At 48.1% G+C, this 20,176-nt stretch overlaps 1 protein-coding gene across 5 annotated transcripts in view; it reads left to right on the top strand.

The window, feature by feature from the left end:
- The window catches only part of LOC143478097 (neurobeachin-like), a 203,905-nt gene that overhangs the window by 157,119 nt on the left and 26,610 nt on the right, over positions 1-20,176 (top strand). For all 5 annotated transcript variants that reach the window (XM_076977033.1, XM_076977034.1, XM_076977036.1 and 2 more), the window contains 4 exons: positions 7,483-7,600; positions 7,856-7,958; positions 8,657-8,772; positions 11,922-12,034. In XM_076977033.1, the coding sequence (XP_076833148.1) occupies positions 7,483-7,600; positions 7,856-7,958; positions 8,657-8,772; positions 11,922-12,034 (450 nt within the window). The remainder of the gene's footprint in view (positions 1-7,482; positions 7,601-7,855; positions 7,959-8,656; positions 8,773-11,921; positions 12,035-20,176) is intronic.

Below are 20,176 nucleotides of genomic sequence, written 5' to 3'. Positions count from 1 at the left end.
CAAGATGGCCCGCAGTCCTATGGCCAGCAGGGACACACACACACACACACACACACACACATACACCCTCGAGCCATCCATATTTCTTAATTTTGGACTTTTGGAGTGTTCATCCTCACCTTTCTATTGCTCTTTAGGGAATGTGGCCCTCCCTAACACCTTTATCACACATCTGGATTAGCAGATCTGTGCCATTTAACTCACGTATTTAAAAACAAGGCGCATCCAGTGGTGGCCATGAGCAGGCGGTTGGGTATGTGTCTAACGGACGTGGAAACCTGACAGGCCTTCGTGAGGAAGGCTCCTGGGCTGCCTGCGGCCCCGCCTCTCCTCATCCTCCCACCTGGCCGGATGCGATATGCAGAAACACGCCACGACGAAATAAACGCAGTCAAAGTAATTATGTCAGCGAGCCTCGCTGCTCCTCCCACTGCCTTCAGCTCACGCCGGGAGTAAGATGTTGTTTGACGAGCGCCGTCCGATGGCTCCGCCCACATGCCCTGGAAGACGTCTCGTGGTGGCGCGAGATTAGCTCGGGTAAAAAGATTTAAACTACATAATTACAAGGGGATCAAGTGCAAATTATCTTCTGCGCTCAAGAGCCAGATTAACCTCCTCTGCTTCCTCTAGTCCCCTGTGTCAAGCCCTGAAGGTAAAGCCGTCCGCCTCTCCCTGAAACACACGCACATACACACACACACACACACACGCACAGCGCTACCAGCCAGTTAGCGCTACCAGCTAACTTCCACAGTAGGAACCTGTGATGGCTTTTCCTCCATGCACTCCAAACAGTGGCAGCTAACTCAGGCTATCCCAGACTAACTCAGGCTATCCCAGACTAACTCAGGCTATCACAGACTAACTCAGGCTATCCCAGACTAACTCAGGCTATCCCAGAATAACTCAGGCTATCACAGACTAACTCAGGCTATCCCAGACTAACTCAGGCTATCCCAGAATAACTCAGGCTATCACAGACTAACTCAGGCTGTCCCAGACTAACTCATGCTATCACAGATGAACTCAGGCTATCCCAGACTAACTCAGGCTATCCCAGACTAACTCAGGCTGTCCCGGGCTAACTCAGGCTATTCCAGACTAACTCAGGCTGTCCCGGGCTAACTCAGGCTGTACCAGACTAACTCAGGCTGTCCCAGACTAACTCAGGCTGTCCCGGGCTAACTCAGGCTAACCCAGACTAACTCAGGCTATACCAGACTAAGCCTGAGTCAGGCTATCCCAGGCTAACCTCGGATACGCTAGACAAAACGGTGCCGTCATTTTGACTTAATGTTATTAGCATACCTACACATACCCCTGGCCCTCCTCATCCTCAGCTTGTGCCTTGGAGGAGGAGCTAGGCTTACAGACTCCGCACAGTGCGGACAGCTGAGAACAGCAGTTTAACGGAAGCTTGAAGAGCACACTGGGGCCCGGCCCAGGTAGCACGAGGAGATTGTCCCTCCACTTGGTTGCATGCATCCACACACGCTAACAAGCTTCCCACGGTCCCCGCACAGAGCAGCTCACACTCTTACACACTCGCACACGCTTCCTTTGTCCGTCACTCTTGCGTTTGTGGATGGCCCTCGGTGTCTCCGTTTGTCTCTCTTCCCTCTCTCTCTCTCTCTCTCTCTCTCTCTCTCTCTCTCTCTCTCTGGAGTGTGGGCGGTGGGCCCACCAGGCGTTCTCTCTTCCAGGCCTGCTCTGTGGACCCCCCCCCCCCATCTTAAACTGCTACCGGGGCTGAACATCAGCCATTAGTGTGGGCTCCCTGCTGCAGGAACCCTGGAGAACACCAGGCTGTGTCCACACTCCTTATCTCTCGCCCACTCCAGCCATTTAACTGGAGATGTGTGTGGGTGTGTTTTTTTTGGTCTACATGCGTGCATGAATTACAGATGTGTGTATGTTTTTGTGTGTGTGTAGAAAGGTGGATCATTTATTTTTAGATATTTTATAAAAAAAAACACATTTTACTATTGCACAATGAAAAGACACAGAGCTTATTTTCAGTACAATGAATCTATAACCTAGAAATCAGCAGAATCCTAAGGGCTTGCACTTTTGCCAAAAACAAACCAACAAACAAAAAAAAAGAATCACCTTCAAGTACGCGTCCTCAAAACTCCGCGAAGCATCATCCATCTGTGTAACTGCTATTGACAAACCCAGCCGGACTCTCCAGGCTCTTATCCGGGTGGCGTGGTGAGCCGGTTATCCCTTTATGGGGCCGGTCTCGCTCTGCGGCGAGGGCCCCGTCACCCTGCCCCACGCTCTCCCGCACTCCTAAATGTGTAGTGACACTGATTATGCAAAACCCAGGCTGGTGTCCCGCAGTACCTGCGTCGGAGGACGAGACGCTTTTATTGCCACTGAGATGCAGGCCGGGAGCGGGGAGAATCTGACGGAATTTTAAATTCGCTCATTTTCAGGCAGCGAGAGCGTGTGTCACGGGCCGGGAGATCAGATGAGGAGCGCGGCCTTTGATTTTGAGGTGTTTGTCGCCGGGAATTTTAAAGGAGGAACGGCATAATAGGATTTAAAGAAAGTTTTAGGGTGTGGGATTAGTTGCAGTGCGTTTAGAAAAGAACGTAAATGGTTGGTGCACCTTAGATGGAAGATATTTACCATGAGAATCGTAATTCGAAACCTGCAGCCCGGACAGCAGTGGGGGCTGATGGTGTTGTTTTGGTATTGATGTAGATCCACATTGTTTAATACATGATGAACATTAATTTTTGAATACTTTCAAAAGGTTTCAAGCAAATAACTTCAAATAATAATAATCCGTCTTGAAGTTAGAAAAGCACTCAAGCTAAAGGTATGTACATAAATATACTGTATATATAAATATACTGTGTATTATATGCACTCACTGGCCACTTTATTAGGTACACCTTGCTAGTACCGGGTTGGACCCCCTTTTGCCTTCAGAACTGCCTTAATCCTTAGTGGCATAGATTCAACAAGGTACTGGAAACATTCCTCAGAGAGTCTGGTCCATATTGACATGATAGCATCACACAGTTGCTGCAGATTTGTCGGCTGCACATCCATGATGCGAATCTCCCGTTCCACCACATCCCAAAGGTGCTCTATTGGATTGAGATCTGGTGACCGTGGAGGTCATTCCAGTACAGTGAACTCCTTGTCGTCTTCAAGAAACCAGTCTGAGATTATTTGCACTTTATGACATGGGGTGTTATCCTGCTGGACGTAGCCATCAGAAGATGGGTACACTGTGGTCATAAAGGGATAGACATGGTCAGCAACAATACTCAGGTAGGCTGTGGCGTAGACATTATGCTCAATTGGTACTAATGGGCTCAAATATCTCCCACACCATTGTAAAATATCTCCCACACCATTGTACCACCAACACCAGCATGAACCATTGATACAAGGCAGGATGGATCCATGCTTGTTGTTGACACCAAATTCTGACATCTGAATGTCGCAGCAGAAATCGAGACTCATCAGACCAGGCAACGTTTTTCCAATCTTCTATTGTCCAATTTTGGTGAGCCTGTGTGAATTGTAGCCTCAGTTTCCTGTTCTCAGCTGACAGGAGGGGCACCTGGTGTGGTCTTCTGCTGCTGTAGCCCATCCACCTCAAGGTTCAGCGTGTTGTGTGTTCAGAGATGCTCTTCTGCATGCCTCGGTTGTAACGACTGGTTATTTGAGTTACTGTAGCTGTTCTATCACCTCGAACCAGTCTGGCCATTCTCCTCTGACTTCTGGCATCAATGAGGCATTTGCTCCCACAGAACTGCCCCTCACTGGATATTTTCTCTTTTTCGGACCATTCTCTGTAAACCCCACAGATGGTTGTGCGTGAAAATCCCAGTAGATCAGCAGTTTCTGAAATATTCAGACCAGCCTGTCTGGCACCAACAACAATGCCACATTCAAGGTCACTTAAATCACCTTTCTTCCCCATTCTGATGCCTGGTTTGAACTGCAGCAGATCGTCTTGGCCATGTCTACATGCTTAAATACACTGAGTTGCTACCATGTGATTGGCTGATTCTACATTTGCATTAATGAACAGTTGGAGAGGTGTACCTAATAAAGTGGCCAGTGTGTGTGTGTGTGTGGTGAAGTTTTTGATGACATTGGCTGGACCTATTGGCTCATCTTTAAAACACGGGCAGTTTTAGGATCTTAGCAAGTCAACCTTTCTCACACACCACACACACACACTTACTTTATATTCCCTCTCCTGAGGGAGTAGTCATAATTCCTGGATGAGGCGAGTGAGTGTGTGTGTGTGTGTGTGTGTGTGTGTGTGTGTGTGTGTGTGTGTGAAACTCTCATATCCTCTGCACACATTCTCACTCTCCCCCACACTCCCTTATTGAGCTTTAACAGTGGAACCCTATTAGACAAATCTGTGGACAGCCCAGCAGAGGTGCAGTAGACGGCAGACTGTCAGGCCTGCAGACTACCCCCTTTATAAATATATCAGTCATGCCTGCTTCGGTGGGCGCAGAATTATGGCCCTGTCCCGGTTCAGCACGGGGCTGACACGGAGAGGGCTCAGCCCTCATTTCTCAGGGGGGTTTTGCGCGAAAAATGGTGTCCGGTTTAAATGTGACAGGTTCTTTTGAGCCTGTTTACCCCTGTCACACGGCTTGAAATAGCTAGTGGTCATGTGACCGTCTGACGTCCTTCACAGAAATAAGCAAGAGGAACGAGATTCGATTTGAGCCTCATGAGGCACGTTTGCCAGATTTTTGCGACATTATTACCGCCTGCGACATCTGAATGTGTGTGTGTTTGTGTGTGTGTGTGTGTATACTATGCAAACGTATTGAATATGATGACATTAACTCAAATGCAGCATCTGTTAGGGTGGGGTCCCCACAAATACAGTACTGGTAGTCACTGCTTACACAATTGCGGCTCCCGAGTAAACTCAGACAGAGCCCAGCCTTGCAGGCAGCGTTGCGGGCCGGCCGGGCGTGCGGGGGGGCCCCCGTGGCTACTGCGACAGGCCAGGAGCGGAGGGTGTGTGCTGGGATCCGCTCGCTGGGGCCTGGCCCCTGTTTTGCAGCTCCCACAGGCTGCCTGGCTGGCTGGGGCTGGCGTGATTATATTGGGGCAGAAGCCCCCAGCTGGCAGGCCCGTCTGCGAGCCGGGGGCGCTTGTCCCCAACACTCGTCACCGCTCTGACACCTCTGACAGGCAGCGGACAGCCCGGCCAGACAGGTTCATTAAGAACCGTTCCTTACAGCTGGGCCTCTCTCTCTCTCTCTCTCTCTCTCTCTCTCTCTCATCCCCCCCTTCACCCCTCCCTTTCCCTCTCTACAAGCAACAAAAAAGGGGCTTGTGGTTGAGCACTGTTCTTTGTCAACGACCCCCAGACTCCACAGGGACTCTGCCTTGTTGGGGTTTGAAGTGCCAGCTCTGGTGTTGTGACAATTTTTTTTTCTGATGTGGGCTGTTTGAGAGATTTTTTTTTTTTTAACTCTCCACCAGAAGCTTTTGTTGTTGTCTAACCCTTTGGCCTGTGCTTTGTCACAGGGAGAAAGGTGCAAACACACACTGCAGGAGGTGCATGAGGTGCCTTCTCTGCCCAGAGGGTTGTTTTACGCCCTCAACGTATCAAACATAAATAAATAAAGGGACTTCCATATGGGCGCCATCAAGGCAAATTTCGTTTTTAGTTATTGATCTTACAGACATTATCATGTTAATTATTTTTGTAATCAGTCAGACTCTCAGGTTAATTGAATTATTGGTCATGACTTCAGAAATTTAGAACCATTTATTTAGAACCAGTCGCATAGTTTGGTATTACCATGTTTCAGTAGATGTTCCATGTCCTTTGTTGATTGTGTGTGTGTGTGTGGGGGGGGGGGGGGGGGGGGGGGGTGTAGGGACAGATCATCATCTCACTCCTATATTGTGCTCCCTGGAACCACCTCCACTGTGAGCTGAGCTAGTTCTCCATCCACCTCCACCTCCGAGCACCACCTGTCTCTTCTCCTGCAGGGCCTGTCTCTGTGAACAAGGGTCTAGGAAGGCAGCAAGCAAAGGGTGAAGCTAAGGCTGTGTGTGTGTGTGTGTGTGTGTGTGTGTGTGTGTGTTTGTGTGTGTGTGGGATGGAGGGGTTATTTGTGGTGGAGATGTTTGTTCATGTTTGGTGGAGATGGAGAGTGGGGTGTGTGTGCTGGAGGAAGGTGTGTGTGCTGGGGTAAGGTGTGTGTGCTGTGCGGTGTAATCCAGTTTTAATTGTGCCCCGGAGACTCTCGTGTGGTGGGATTCTGTCTGTGTCGACGGTGGCTGCCGTTCCGGGGAGACGCGGAGCGGGTTTGGGCCGGCTGGCACATGCCCACAGTGTCTCCAAACCCGCAGGAGTGTGTGTGCTTACACCCACTGGGGCACACCGGCCTCATCACACATCTCTCTCCCCAGCCCTTTCTCTCTCTCTCTCTCTCTCTCTCTCTCTCTCTCTCTCTCTCTCTCTCTCTCTCTCTCTCTATCTGTCTATCCCTTTCTCCTTCTCTTTCCCTCTCTCTATCTCTCTCTCTCTCCATTTTTCTCTCTTTCTTATCACTTTCTTCTGTCTCTATCTCTCCTTGTCTCTCTCTCTCTCTCTCTCTCTCTCTCTCTCTCTATGCCAGCTGTCGTTTCACTCTATTCACGTTCACTTACAGTCAAGCACATCAAGTCTCACTTCATCTCTGCGCACAGGCAGAAAGAGCTTTCATCTCTCTGCCCCCCAATCTGGAACCTGTTTGTGTGCTCAAGGTGTGTGTGTGTGTGTGTGTGTGTGTGTGTGTGTGTGTGTGTGTGTGTGTGTGTGTGTGTGCGCGTGCAGAGAGAGAGAATTGCATGTGACCTACTCCTGCCTATGACGGGTCGTTTGAGGCGGCCGTAGGTGGGGTGGAGGTGGAGGTGGAGGTGTGGCCCTGGGCCTTATTTTCACCTGTCAGGGAAGACTCTTGATCCGGCCTCGCTGGGCCCTGGGGGTCCCTCCAGGGATCCACACTAATGATCTATCTCTCGGCCCAGCCCAGTGTTGGTATTGATTATTTACAGTCTCCACACCCCTGCAGGTGGGGATTTCCACCCAAAAGAAGCAGGCTGGGCGGAGTTAGTGTCAGAAGCATGGGGGGGAGGGGGGGTGTTTGGGGTAAGGGAGGTGGTAGGTATCGTTCTTCAGAACCTTCTCGGCTTTGATGACCAATGCCGGCAACACGTCACTGTCACGGGTCTCTTGATGAGGCTGGAATATTCTGCAACGTGCCCCGCCCATGTTGGGCCGTTCGACGTGAAGCACTGACAGGATTGTGATTTAGCTGGGGGGATCTGACTGGAGTAGCCCTTGTGTAAGCTGGGCTGGAAATCGAATGGACCAGCTTTGGAGTGGCTCCGCCCCCTGAAGTGGCTCCGCCCCCTGCCCTTACCGTCCGCCTCTCTCTGGTGTGGCTCCGCCCCCTACCCTTACCCTTATCCTCTCTCGTGCAGGTGCTGGCGTACTCGGAGGGACTGCATGGGAAATGGATGTTCAGCGAGATCCGTGCTGTGTTCGCCCGCCGCTATCTCCTCCAGAACACGGCGCTCGAGGTCTTCATGGCCAACAGAAGTAACCCTACCCCTGATTTTACATCATACACTACATTTTACCATTTCCAAAACTGAAATAAGATCCTCTCAGTACAAAAGTGCTGTGCACACAACTACAAAATTATGAAGGTTGCCCTCGTACTTTAACGACCAGCAGAAGCGTGTGTTTTAGCTAATCTTAGGACACCTTTATGTTGATATTTAACAGAACAAGTCTTCTTGAGCCTGAGCAGAATACGTTTGCCTTCTCTCTGTGTGACACATCCTCCCACAGCTTCGGTGATGTTTAACTTCCCTGATCAGCCCACGGTGAAGAGGGTGGTGTACAGTCTGCCTCGGGTGGGTGTCGGCACAAGCTACGGTCTCCCCCAGGCCAGGTAGAGCTGTTCACATCGACACACTGCACCCTTAAGGAAAATAACCCCCATGCTCATGGTAGTCCCTTCCATTCACACTAACGTCTTATTTGCTCAGAGCTTGGGTCCATCATTACAATTAGCCTGAACGTTATTGTAGGCATGGCCACCTCAAAAGGTTAGATTTTAATTGCGTTACCTTCTTCTCAAGCCTGTTTGTAGGGAGACTGACGGTGCAAGCTTTAGCACAGCCAATGAAAGCCCTGTGTTCTGTTAGTTGCAGCTGAGTGACATTTGACCCCAATTAACCTGACGCTCATGTCTGCGCTGGGGAGGGAATCTACTCCGGATCATACTGACCAGCACAGATAACATCATCGCATGGCTAAATGTTACACTGTACTAGCAGGTAGAACTCCACAGTGTTAGCTTAGGAATATTTATTTATGTAGTGCTGAGGAGTTTACATTATTAATTGTTATGCAAAGTGCGAATCTACACGCTGCAATGGATTGTGGGGGAGAGCGTGCGGCCCAAATCCCTGTCCCTTCGCAGTATAGCTGATCTAAGGGCTTTAGTGTCCGTTAATCCCCGCAGCAGGGCGTGTGAAAGCGCCCGTCGCCGGCGTATCCTGGGCCGAGGAGGGGTGGGAGGTTTGAGACGAAGGGGAGGAGCTCAGCCTTTGTGATGCTGTAAGAGGCGGAGTTATTCTCTTGCAGGCGCATCTCTCTGGCCACGCCCCGGCAGCTCTTCAAGTCCTCCAACATGACGCAGCGTTGGCAGAGGCGGGAGATCTCAAACTTCGAGTACCTGATGTTCCTCAACACCATCGCAGGTCAGCATCTCCTTCAGCTCCCCACACTTCCCGGCCTGTGTTGGGTCGTGCGGGACACGTTGAACAGAAGCCCCAACACTTTCTTCACAGCAAAGCGATCTGGTTCATGTCCCCAGTTTTCTAACAAAACAGTTAGAACCAAAGGCAGCCTTACAGTAGGTTTCCCTACACTTTGCAGAAATACAATATTTGACACTAAGGCTATGCCATTACCCTGCGTATCCCAGCAGTACTAATAGCGCACATGGTTCACAGATCTGACACCTGCCATAGACAGAACAACAGACCACGGACTTTCGCCACTGGGCCTATGGCTGCGTTTCAGTACTCTTTATCATTTTGTGCTTTGGTTTCACGTAAAAGAAATGATCATCTATTAGTGTGTGTATCTTCCCGCTGTATTTTCGTATCTTATTTTCACTGGTGCATCTGCACTTTTGTAGGGGATTACGAAGTCTGCAGTGCTCCCTATCCGCAGAGAGTACACCATCTCTCTCTCTCTCTCTCTCTCTCTCTCTCTCTCTCTCTCAAAAATAACAAAACCCCCTTTTTTATTCCATTGTCACGAACCTCTATCGCTAAAACGACCGTGTTTCTCCGCATTATTTATTTAGCAAGGCGACGCTGTTGTCAGGTGCAAAACTTTTCCCCCCTTTGAGTGGCGGAGCCGCTTTTGCGCTTCTCCCGCTCGGCTGTTCCGCTGCGACGAGCTGCAGATCTTTCCTGGTAATTAGTCGCGGGGAACGCGGGCGCTCGTGACAGCGGAGTGGCGAGGTTCCCTCACAAAGTCTGTGATCTGAGCTGAGCAAATGTGAGAGCAACATCTTCACACGCGCTCCCTCTCTCTCTCTCTCTCTCTCTTTCTCGCTCTCTCTCATTTACTCGTCCTCTTTCTCTCATTCTGTCTCTCGCGCGCACACGCTTCCTTTTCACGCTGAAAGGTGTCATCCGCACCAGCGCTACGCTCTCATGCATATTTATATTTAGCTCCCGAGTGGGTTCGATACATTATTGTCAGCTAATTAGATGTAAGGCACGATGGGTACAGGGAGGAGATTCATTAAAAGAGCGGGCAGTAATGACCGCGGCTGACAGCGGTGATGCTGACGGCCGCGCACGCCGACAGGCCCGCGGGGGGGGGGGGGAGTGTGCTGCTCACGCACAGACACTCCTCCTCTAATTAAACACCATTTCGTTGTTATTAACACCACCCGACCGGGCCTCAGCCCTGACGGCTCAACCCCCCCCCCCCCAGCCCCACACACACACACACACACACACACACACACACACACACTCCCCTCCTTGTACCCACTCTTCTGGATGTCTTTGACCCCGGAGATCAAACCTCGTTCGTCTGGAAAGCTCTTGCCCCCAAGAAACGTGGTGACCAGAATTCGGTCATAAACATGGAGATGCTGTCTTCTACATGGCTGAGGACCTTGGGGTTAGTGCACAAATTTGATGGTTTGGATATGGCGGTGCATATGAAATTATGTCTGTGCACTACTTTTAAACAAAGATGCATTATGAAGTGCTTAGGAATACGTGCTCATTCAGTGTTCGTTAAGCGCTTGGGGAGAGGAAGAGAAAAGAAAATAAAGAAGTTATCAAATTTTTTTTTACTTCAAAACACAAACCGCTCAAAATAGCCTGTTTCATAATTGCTGAGATTTTTTACTTTTGAACACCGTGATGATTGCGTGCTAATTAAGAGCTGTTATTCAGTGGGTGAAGGATGGGAATTCATTGTGGTTGATCTGATCGCCTCTCGCTCTTTATTCTGGATCTAATCTAATCTGGATCTGGTTGCATCTCACTCTCTAATCTGACCCCGTTATGTTGAGTGCCAGCAGCGTCCGGTGGTCGTCTGGTCTGTCGGCTGGTGCGACCCGGGCCCTGCGACTCCGATCTGGTGGCGTAAACACGGGGAGCGCTGTGCCCTGCGGTGAGCGCTGTGCCATGTGTTTCGCTGATGCCACCAGGAAACATGACTCTGCAAGTGGGCGGGATCTCAGCAGATCACTGCTGATTGGTCATCGCTTGTTATGGAGGAGGGCAGAAGAGCGAGATGGAAAAGTGCTCCAGAAGAAATACCAGCTCTCCTGCACCAGCTGCTAGTGCACGTAATGTGCTGTGCTAGTGCACGTAATGTGCTGTGCTAGTGCACGTAATATGCTGCGCTAGTGCACGTAACGTGCTGTGACGATCAGAGTCTCCTACACAAGCCCTTGAGATTAAGGTCCAGTATTTGAGTGTGAAGTTCTAGTAGCATCACTCTCCTAGAGTTCTCCTAGAATCTCCTGAACACGCTCCGTGTCATCACTCCACCGCTTCAAGTTCACTTCTGTAGTTAATATAGGGTCCGTTATATGTGATGGCTGCATCCTTTATTAAAGTATATATCTGTACCCTTTGATACATATCAGGTGCGGTTATGGCTTTTCTGCTTTTGAAGTAAATGAAGGAGGACTTGGGTGAACGTGGCGTTTGGTGGACAAGCGAGCGATTTTATGATTCTCTTTCTGATACCACCCTTTCCCGTTTCTGCCATCTGAAACTTGTATTCCGCAATACAGTGGGAGAAGCAGAGAGGGAGAGAAAGGGTCAGAGGCAGAGCGAAAGAGGAGAGGTTAGAAGGAGAGAGATTGAGAGAGGAACCTTGGACAGAAGAGAGAGAAGAGCAAGCCACATCAGGCATTTCCTATCACTGATGCATGTGGGTACCATCACCGATACCTCTCACAGGTCTCCATGGTTACGTCACTTTCCACCCAATCACATTTCAGGAAGGGCAACGGTGCGAGGAGGGGCGGGGACAGCAGTGTCACTCCCCCCAGAAGAATTTACATGTCGTTAATTACCGCCGCACAGCGACTGACCCAACATGACTGACCCAACTGACTGACTTCCACAAACCTTAAACCACAGGAGCTGCTGAACTTTGCCCTCCCTCCGCAGGCCATGATGTCATCCTTAGGTGCAAATACACCACCACACTAATATCCACCTGAGAATTATTTTAACCTGGAGATTCAGGCCCAGCTGCAGTGAGAAATCCCACCACACATCTTCATGAGTGAGGATGCTTCTGTAGAGGCCGCGAGCAGGTCTTACACCTGTAACGTTCTTCTCTCTCTCATGGCCAGGGCGGACATACAACGACCTGAACCAGTATCCCGTCTTCCCCTGGGTCCTCACCAACTACGAGACTGAGGCGCTGGACCTCACCGTGCCTGGCAACTTCAGAGATCTGTCCAAGGTATGATCAATCACGCAGCCCTGTTTCAACACCCTCAGACGTCATAATGGCAGGAAGGTTTCTGATCAATCAAAACAGCAGAATGCATGTGATTGCCGACCAATCATAACCTCAAGACTCATGAGATTTCTGGCCAATCATAACTTCAGGATGCATGAGATTTCTAACATTCACATACATTGAAGATGCGTACATTCGGATTGTTTATAGATGAGAAACAGAACGTTTTTCTTCAGCGGACTCTAAAGGCTCATTAGTGTGGGTCTCACTGTAAAGATTCAGCTCTCTGATGCATGTTGCAAAGGAAAAAAAATAATCTGAAATATTAAATCATCAACCAAGTGGCCCTCCAAACAAAAGCAAGCTTGTTTAATTTCAGCTCCATCTGTGCTGTGTGTGACCTTTGCACGCCTGTGTAGATTGGCCCATAGCTCCGTCTCCATGGCTACATGAGTGTTGGCTGGGGTCACGGTTCTCCCTCCTCAAACGGGCCAGCTGGACTCAGAGCAGGTCATAACCCAAGCCAAGCAAACCAAACCTCACAGATGTATAACATGGGAGTGTGTAATACTCCACCGTTACTGGGCTGTGAGCATATACCCAAGGCTGTTGATTGGAGCCAGTTCAAAACAGGAAGCAGGTGTGAGTGTTGTCTAGGGATTTGATGGCTACGAGATTTTTGTTGTTTTTCGGAGGATTTTTGGCATAAGGATGTTCGTAATGCTAGCCATGACACCCGTGCCATCACAGATCCTAATGAGAAAACAGAGTGATGACAGATGACATGGAATTGGCCAATAATGTCAAACGAATACATGAAGAATGCTCTTATACTATTCCGGGTTTGAACTGGATTATTGATAGTGGGAACATCCCAGATATCTACCAGTACATTATTCTTGACCTTTACATAATGACTGTAGTTTTTTTTGCTGGAGAGTGACCGGTTGGTTCTTTTGTATCGTGATTTGTGTTTGTTGCAGTGTGTCAAGATGTCAACAGTAGCGCACGCTTAATACGCAACCAGCAAATGCTGTATGGGGATGCTGTATGTTGTTCCGCTTCTAAGAAAACAGATTTTCTCACTGATTTATACGTAGATGTATTTTGTAAGGAAGAATCTTTTATCTTGGTGTCTTAACCGCGTATGAAGTTCGGACGTCAGACCGATGGACTCTGAGGTCACGTCTGGAACGGGTCAGGATTGGAAGCAGGCGACTCGTTCGGGTCGTCCGTGCTCCTTTATGTCTTTGTTGTGCTCGGCGCGTCCGTGTCTTCAGCACAAACGCCGCACTCAGGCGGATTCGTGAGCGTTCTCTCATTCCCACCGTCGCTCCTCTGTTTCTGCTTGGAACTTGCAGCTTACAAGCTCACTGACCTGAAAACAATTGCATTCCTGTGTGAGCACGCTCTCTCTCTCTCTCTCTCTCTCCCTCTCTCCCTCCCTTCCCCTCCCTTGTCTCATTCTCTCTTTTTCCCACATCACCCTTTTTCTCTTTCTCCCATCTTCTTTCTTTCCACATGGCAACGAGCAGTTCCCTGCACTCTGTTTTATGGGCCGTCTTTCTCCGTAGCGTTCACCGCTTTCATCTGAAAACCTACATCACCAACCACTGTCAAGTTCGGGTAACATATACACCACTAAACAAAATTCCTAGGGATTACAGTGGATTGCAGTTCCTCCACAGAAAGATTACGGTAAACATAAATGAAACAGACCATTACTGTTAGTCTTTAGGCTCTTCCATTTGAAAGCGTTATATTCACACAGACCCTCATCCATGTGGCGCGGTGTGTGCGCGTGTGTTTGTGTGTGCGGGAGGAGACGTCTGGGGGCCAGGTGGGCAAAGGAGAAGCCCCCTGGCCTGTGGAAGACACTGATGCATTGTAATGTATTCGTGGTGACACTCTCCCCATGCTGTTTAGCAGCTTGAGCTGCCTTCATTAGCAAGAGTTGAGCAGAGCCGTCGGCCTCCTGACGCGCGTCCTTGGCCAACGTGGGGCTCCAGCCCCGGAAAGTTCACCGCCGCTAGAGCAGAAAGGAGAGACCCCCTCTCACCCCCTCACACCCCCCCCCCACCACCAGGCGCCAGACACAGGCCCCTGTGCACTGTTCAATAATGTATGGAAGAGCTAGCTGCTCACATTTTAGCTGTGTGTGTGTGTGTGTGTGTGTGTGTGTGTGTGTGTGTGTGTGTGTGTGTGTGTGTGTGTGTGTGTGTGTGTGTGTGTGTGTGTGTGCGTGCGTGCGTGCGTGCATGTATTGGTTCTGGTAATGGTAGGGTACAATACATGTACTAAAAAGTGGTCCAATCACTTAAATAATATAAGATATAAATAATATAAACAGAGAGTGTGCTAGAATTTGCAGTGTTTTACCGTAAACTGGAGAATCAGTAGATGTAACACGTTTGTTAAATCATGCCATAACCAGTTTATGGGTATTCCATTACTGTGTTCATTCCAGCCAGCCAAATATGAGCTGTGCCCTGGGAACACACCTGTGTGTGATCACCCCAGAGTGCCGCCCTTCAAACTCTTCTGTCCTGCCGTTCTCATGGGACTTGGCAGGCGACGGACTCGCCCCCTCCCGACCCCTGTGCCAAATCGCCGCTGGAGGCTCCCGTGCGTTGCCCGGTAACCGCCCGAGAACCCCCCGACCTGACCGGCGACCGCCGTGTCTGCCCGCCGAGACGTCCCGCGGTTCAGTCCGGCGACCGCGCCTCGTCCCTGCACACACGCGCGCAACCGGGAGAGCAAGTCCGTACCGGTGCTGGTTTGTGCTGTGGCCCGGAGCGAAGACTAGCGCATTTCTGCGTGACAGTTACATTTGCACGGTAGATGGATTTATTGGAATCTAATGATTATTTCCATCTTGACGGACAGGTAGCTGGGAGAATAGGGAGCCGCCTCGCTCGCAGCTGTTAATTGGCGCACGCTAACGCTCGCTATGGCGCGCCAGCTCTCTACTGGGCATGCGCGACACCTGCTCTCGCCCGCAATTACGCGCGTTAGTCCGCTTCTTTTGTGCCGCCTTGACAGGGAATTAGATGAGTTGTCTGCATCTTAACTTCTCACGAAGGCGAGAGGAGTAAACCGTAGAGTTGACGGCAGACGTAATTACGCAAGTTTTGCGAGTCTGATGATATGAAATCACTTGATAAAATCACTTGGTTTATTTTATGCTAATACTATTATGAGCATAATACAGGCCTTCTTAAAATGCAACAAATCTAACATAAGTTGCCATAGTTTGTTTTTCTAACGTTTACAAATGGTCACGCCAAGTTGGCGATTTATATGCGACATTATTGTCTGAAGCTGAAGCTGTTACACATTAGTATGTGAAGTTGAAACTAAAACTTCTTTAGACCTCCGATGCATCTTTTTCTGTCATAGGAATTTCCACTTCACAGCCAGAAATCAGTCCTGCACTAAAGATGCTTTCTGGGCACGCGGGACAACCTTGACTCCATAAACGTCCTCTGCATTTCCTCTGAATTCTCTCTCTCTCTCTCTCTCTCTCTCTCTCTCTCTCTCTCACACACACACACACACACACTTTTCGAAAGTGCATCTACGTTGTTTCACCTTGCAGGAAGCTTGATTGCATTAAACAGAAGCTGCAGGCTTTTCTCTCTCCTCGGGCTGACGCTACTCCTGCAAAAGCGGGCGTGAGCTCCCCTGACAGCCCGCCGCCACTGTGCAACACCTAATGCGGTCCCCTCTGAAACACCAAAACGATGGAGGCTCATTTCGTGTGGCACGCGGTGGAGATAGCACCAGCTAACTGCACTCTCCTCTCAGAACGACACCGTTTTCTATCCTTACCCTTATATCTGGGGACTGACCCCGAGATTCTAATTGTTCCTTGAGACGCTGGTTTACTCAGCCATGAGGTAAACAAGCAGTCAAAAAACAAAAGGGTTTGTTGTGATCGCTGCTGCAACTGGGTGAGGTGTCAGTATATTTTATGAGCTTCACATTTCAAAGACACCCCAGGCAATTTGTTCAGTCAATGTGGCCCCTGTTTTGACAAGTCAGCCTACATCCGATGATTAAAATCCTTGGAATCATTTTAGCAAAACCATAATGAATACTTAGATTCGACTTCTGCTTGTTATGGTTTTGTTAGGGTCTCTTTCTTTTATCAATTTGTTTGGTTTCGTTTTACCAGCCCAGACGTCTTTGTATTGTCAGCGTCTCAGAAATGTTCACTGGAAGCTGGGATGTGTGTTTGTGCAGTAGTTGTGTGAGCATTGTTTTTATGGGACATAAGGTTAAGCATCTCTCCTTGTGATGGAGAATTTGAGAGAGGAAAAGGATGCTTAGATGATCTTTATGGCCCTTTAAATTTTCCATCCTCCATACTGCAGTGACTTTTTTATTGTCTGCTAATGAGGTTATTTAGATTGCCTTCTCAGACTATAGGCATTGTGTAAATGCATGCAAAGGTTTGTTCGAATCATTTACCATGAGAAAACAAGCCATAATGCATTTGCAATCACCCATTTCAAATACATCCTCAAACACATATAATCTGTGTGTTATCTTTATTTCCTGCCTCTTCAAAATATACTCCGTTAACGTCAAGAGTAAGGCTGCCTCATTTTTAAGGTCACTGCATATTTTCTGAAGAAACAGTGGAGCCCTGAGGGCTTAACAAACGAATGTTCAAACGACCTTCATATTACCTCTTCATCAACCGTCAAAAAGACTTGTTGTCTTGAGCATTAATTGGAATTCAATCAAGATTTCCAATTAACAAATCAACAAATTAACATTGCACTCTACATTCAAATTAATCTCGACTCCAGCATGCATGCAAACTACTCATGCTCCTCGTGTCCTGTGCTGCGTGTTCACGAGGACTGAACCATCGAGCACACTGAACACGATGGGTCTCCTTGTCCACGTTTCCCTGTGCACTACGGGCGCTGCGTATAGGTGGCAGCTACGTCTCCTCTCGATAGCTTAGCGGGCAGGCTTCGGAAAAATCCCGCTAAGCGGGCAGGTTTCGGAAAACTCCCGCTCTTTCTTTGAAGCACATCCCCCAGAGACTCAACATCAAGACAATTACACGCGCCAAGCCCTGCTGCTGTCTCAGATAAGCGCTCCAAGCATGTCATTGCGTTTGGAAGGGCATGTGATATGTGATAAGCCACGTTTCCCACAAATCTCCACAAAACAGCACGCACACTTTGAGATTTAACTATGTAACGCACAGACCTGTTTGCGTAGGTTTGTTTTGTTCTGAATTCAGATAGAGTCGTTTCGAAATCATATTGAAGAAATCACTTTTCTCACTGAGTAATTCAAGGTGGACTCGTTAGGCAACCATTTAATTCCCAGTGGAATATATTCACAACTTTTTTTATTACAAGCTTGGGTATATTGGAAATATCGATTCTGCCGTTTCATGCCAGAATCAATATTTCCCTGGTTAGGTGGGTCTTCTGCTTGCAATGATGTGGACTGCTCTTACATTTGGGCTTGTTCTACTAAGAGCCCTTTTACAGAGTGAGAGACTTCCTGTGGCTGGCTGCCCAATCAGAGGCCATCCTGGACATCACACGGCAGGTCATTACCAGCCCATAAATCCCAGCCAATCTCCATATACTAGGCTCTCGCTTTGGGTGTGGATGGTCATTAAGAAGAGGAGAAAAAGAGAGAGAGAGAGAGAGAGAGTGTGTGTGTGTGTGTGTGTGTGTGTGTGTCTGAGGGAGAATAATTGGAAACTTCATGAAAACAGAAATGGTCCTGGTGAAACATTTTGATTACCTTTTTAGTAACAATATTCTTCATTCTGTTGTCTCCTTTTGGTGTATTTTTAGTTCTTTTACTCTTGAATCATTTACATTTACATTTGAATATCCATGTTTGAAATCCTTTTGACCATGCAAGCTTCTTTTCAACACCTTAGCTGTGACATTATCTTCAGGAAGACAGGCCATTTTTTCTCGGGTGCTGGAAACAGCTTTTTTTTGTGCCCTGGCCACTCGTTGCCCTCACCTGATTGGCCGAAGCATCGTGCCCCGCCCTCTTTGGCCCCGGCTGATGTGTCTGAGACCTTTGACGGAATCCCAGAATGCAGCAGCTCCACGCCGCTACTCCTGAGAGCCCGAGGACTATCGATCGCCCGCACGAGTTGTGCCCTCACGCTCACTGACACAGAGTGTATTAATATTGACCGTCTGCATTCCGCTGAGGCTAGTCTGTTACCGCTGGCAACTGAAAAGGCTTAGAAGCCAATTTGTCCTGCTCTAAAGGACGTTTAATGAAGTATTCGCAGGGTCTGCACTGTAAGACCCTGGAGGACGCGAGACAAACAGTGTTGCGGTGTGGCAGGAGGTAATTAGCTGGTGCTTCCAAAACGAGGTTCACCTTCCTGTTCATCCAAAAAGCGGCTGCCGTGTGTGTTATCTCACCTGTCCACAATTACAGAGCCGTTTGTGAGCGTTTCCGTCGTCTCCGCGTACATCACCGTGCAACGGAGTAAAGACGTGATTCCATGGTGATTCCACGATGCGCATTCATCTCCGAAGTCGTCGTTAATTAGCCCGCGTCCTACATTTTGCCGCGTTACGCATCGTCTTGAGGTTGACGTTCGCCTCCGTGCTGAGATGGCGAGACAGAGCCGGGGCTTTGGAGTTCTCGCCGCTCAGCGTGCAGCTTGGAGCTCCAAACACCTTCTAACTGACAGCTTTGCGTTGCCTTCAGCGTCTTTGAAGAAGATGCCGTTTGACATTTTAAACAAAGCCGATGTTTCTCTTTCTCCTGCTCTCTGTCTCTGTGATTTTTTTTTTCTCTTTTCAGTCTGCATTCTAGTGTGATCAGTGATACTAAAGTACATCCAACTTTAGGATTTATTTATGGATGTTCATTGAATTTCTTGCAAGAAACGACATTTGTCATCAAACTGGCCATGCTTCTGAACTACAACTGGGTCACCTGGTTCAGTAAATCACTGTATTACATTATCACCATTTCTAAGTGACAACAAAGAGTTCAAACTCAGTTGATAAATCTGTTCGTTCTAAAATGGGATGTATTTTTGAAGACTCTTGACTTTGCCTAACCTCTGAAATAAGAAATCAGGTTAAATTAAGAAGACTGATGAAGGGATCAGTACTGGTTGAAGCCGGATGAATTTCTGAGCTCTGTGGCATTTAAAGCTACTGGCCCTCCTTACTGTGCTGCCATTGGAGAGAATATCAGACAGACATTTGTGACCAAAGGTCACTATGTTGATGGCGTAACCCATATAACCCCGCCCAGTTTGTGTGTCCTAACAATACACAGATATATCCTCACAAATATCCTCTCATACCACACATATCTCCTCACATATATCTTCACATATTATCACATATCTCCTCACATATATCCTCACATCACATACAGTATATCCTCACATATCACATACAGTATATCCTCACATATCACATACAGTATATCCTCACATATATCATCACATACAGTATATCCTCACATATATCATCACATACAGTATATCCTCACATATATCTTCACATATATCCTCACATATCACATACAGTATATCCTCACATATAGTATATCCTCACATACCACATACAGTATATCCTCACATATCACATACAGTATATCCTCACATATATCCTCACATATATTATCACATACAGTATATCCTCACATATCACATACAGTATATCCTCACATATATCATCACATACAGTATATCCTCACATATCACATACAGTATATCCTCACATATATCCTCACATATCACATACAGTATATCCTCACATATATTATCACATACAGTATATCCTCACATATCACATACAGTATATCCTCACATATATTATCACATACAGTATATCCTCACATATATCCTCACATATATTATCACATACAGTATATCCTCACATATATCCCTCATATATATTTATATATCCTCACTGAGTGCTGGACAACATGTAGTGAAAGAACTTTGTTTCTCTACAGCAACCGCTCCAGACAGCCAAACTGTTTATGTTGTGCATAGACAGGTTTATCACCATCTCTGTGTATGTGTGTGTGTGTGTGTGTGTGTGTGTGTGTGTGCATTCATGCCTGTGTACGTGTGTGTGTGTGTGTGTGTGTGTGTGTGTGTGTGTG

The sequence above is a fragment of the Brachyhypopomus gauderio genome, chromosome 16 (genome assembly GCF_052324685.1).
Source record: "Brachyhypopomus gauderio isolate BG-103 chromosome 16, BGAUD_0.2, whole genome shotgun sequence".
Taxonomy (NCBI): domain Eukaryota; kingdom Metazoa; phylum Chordata; class Actinopteri; order Gymnotiformes; family Hypopomidae; genus Brachyhypopomus; species Brachyhypopomus gauderio.
The sequence above is the reverse complement of the archived record's forward strand: the minus strand, read 5'-3'. Positions and strand labels throughout refer to the sequence as shown.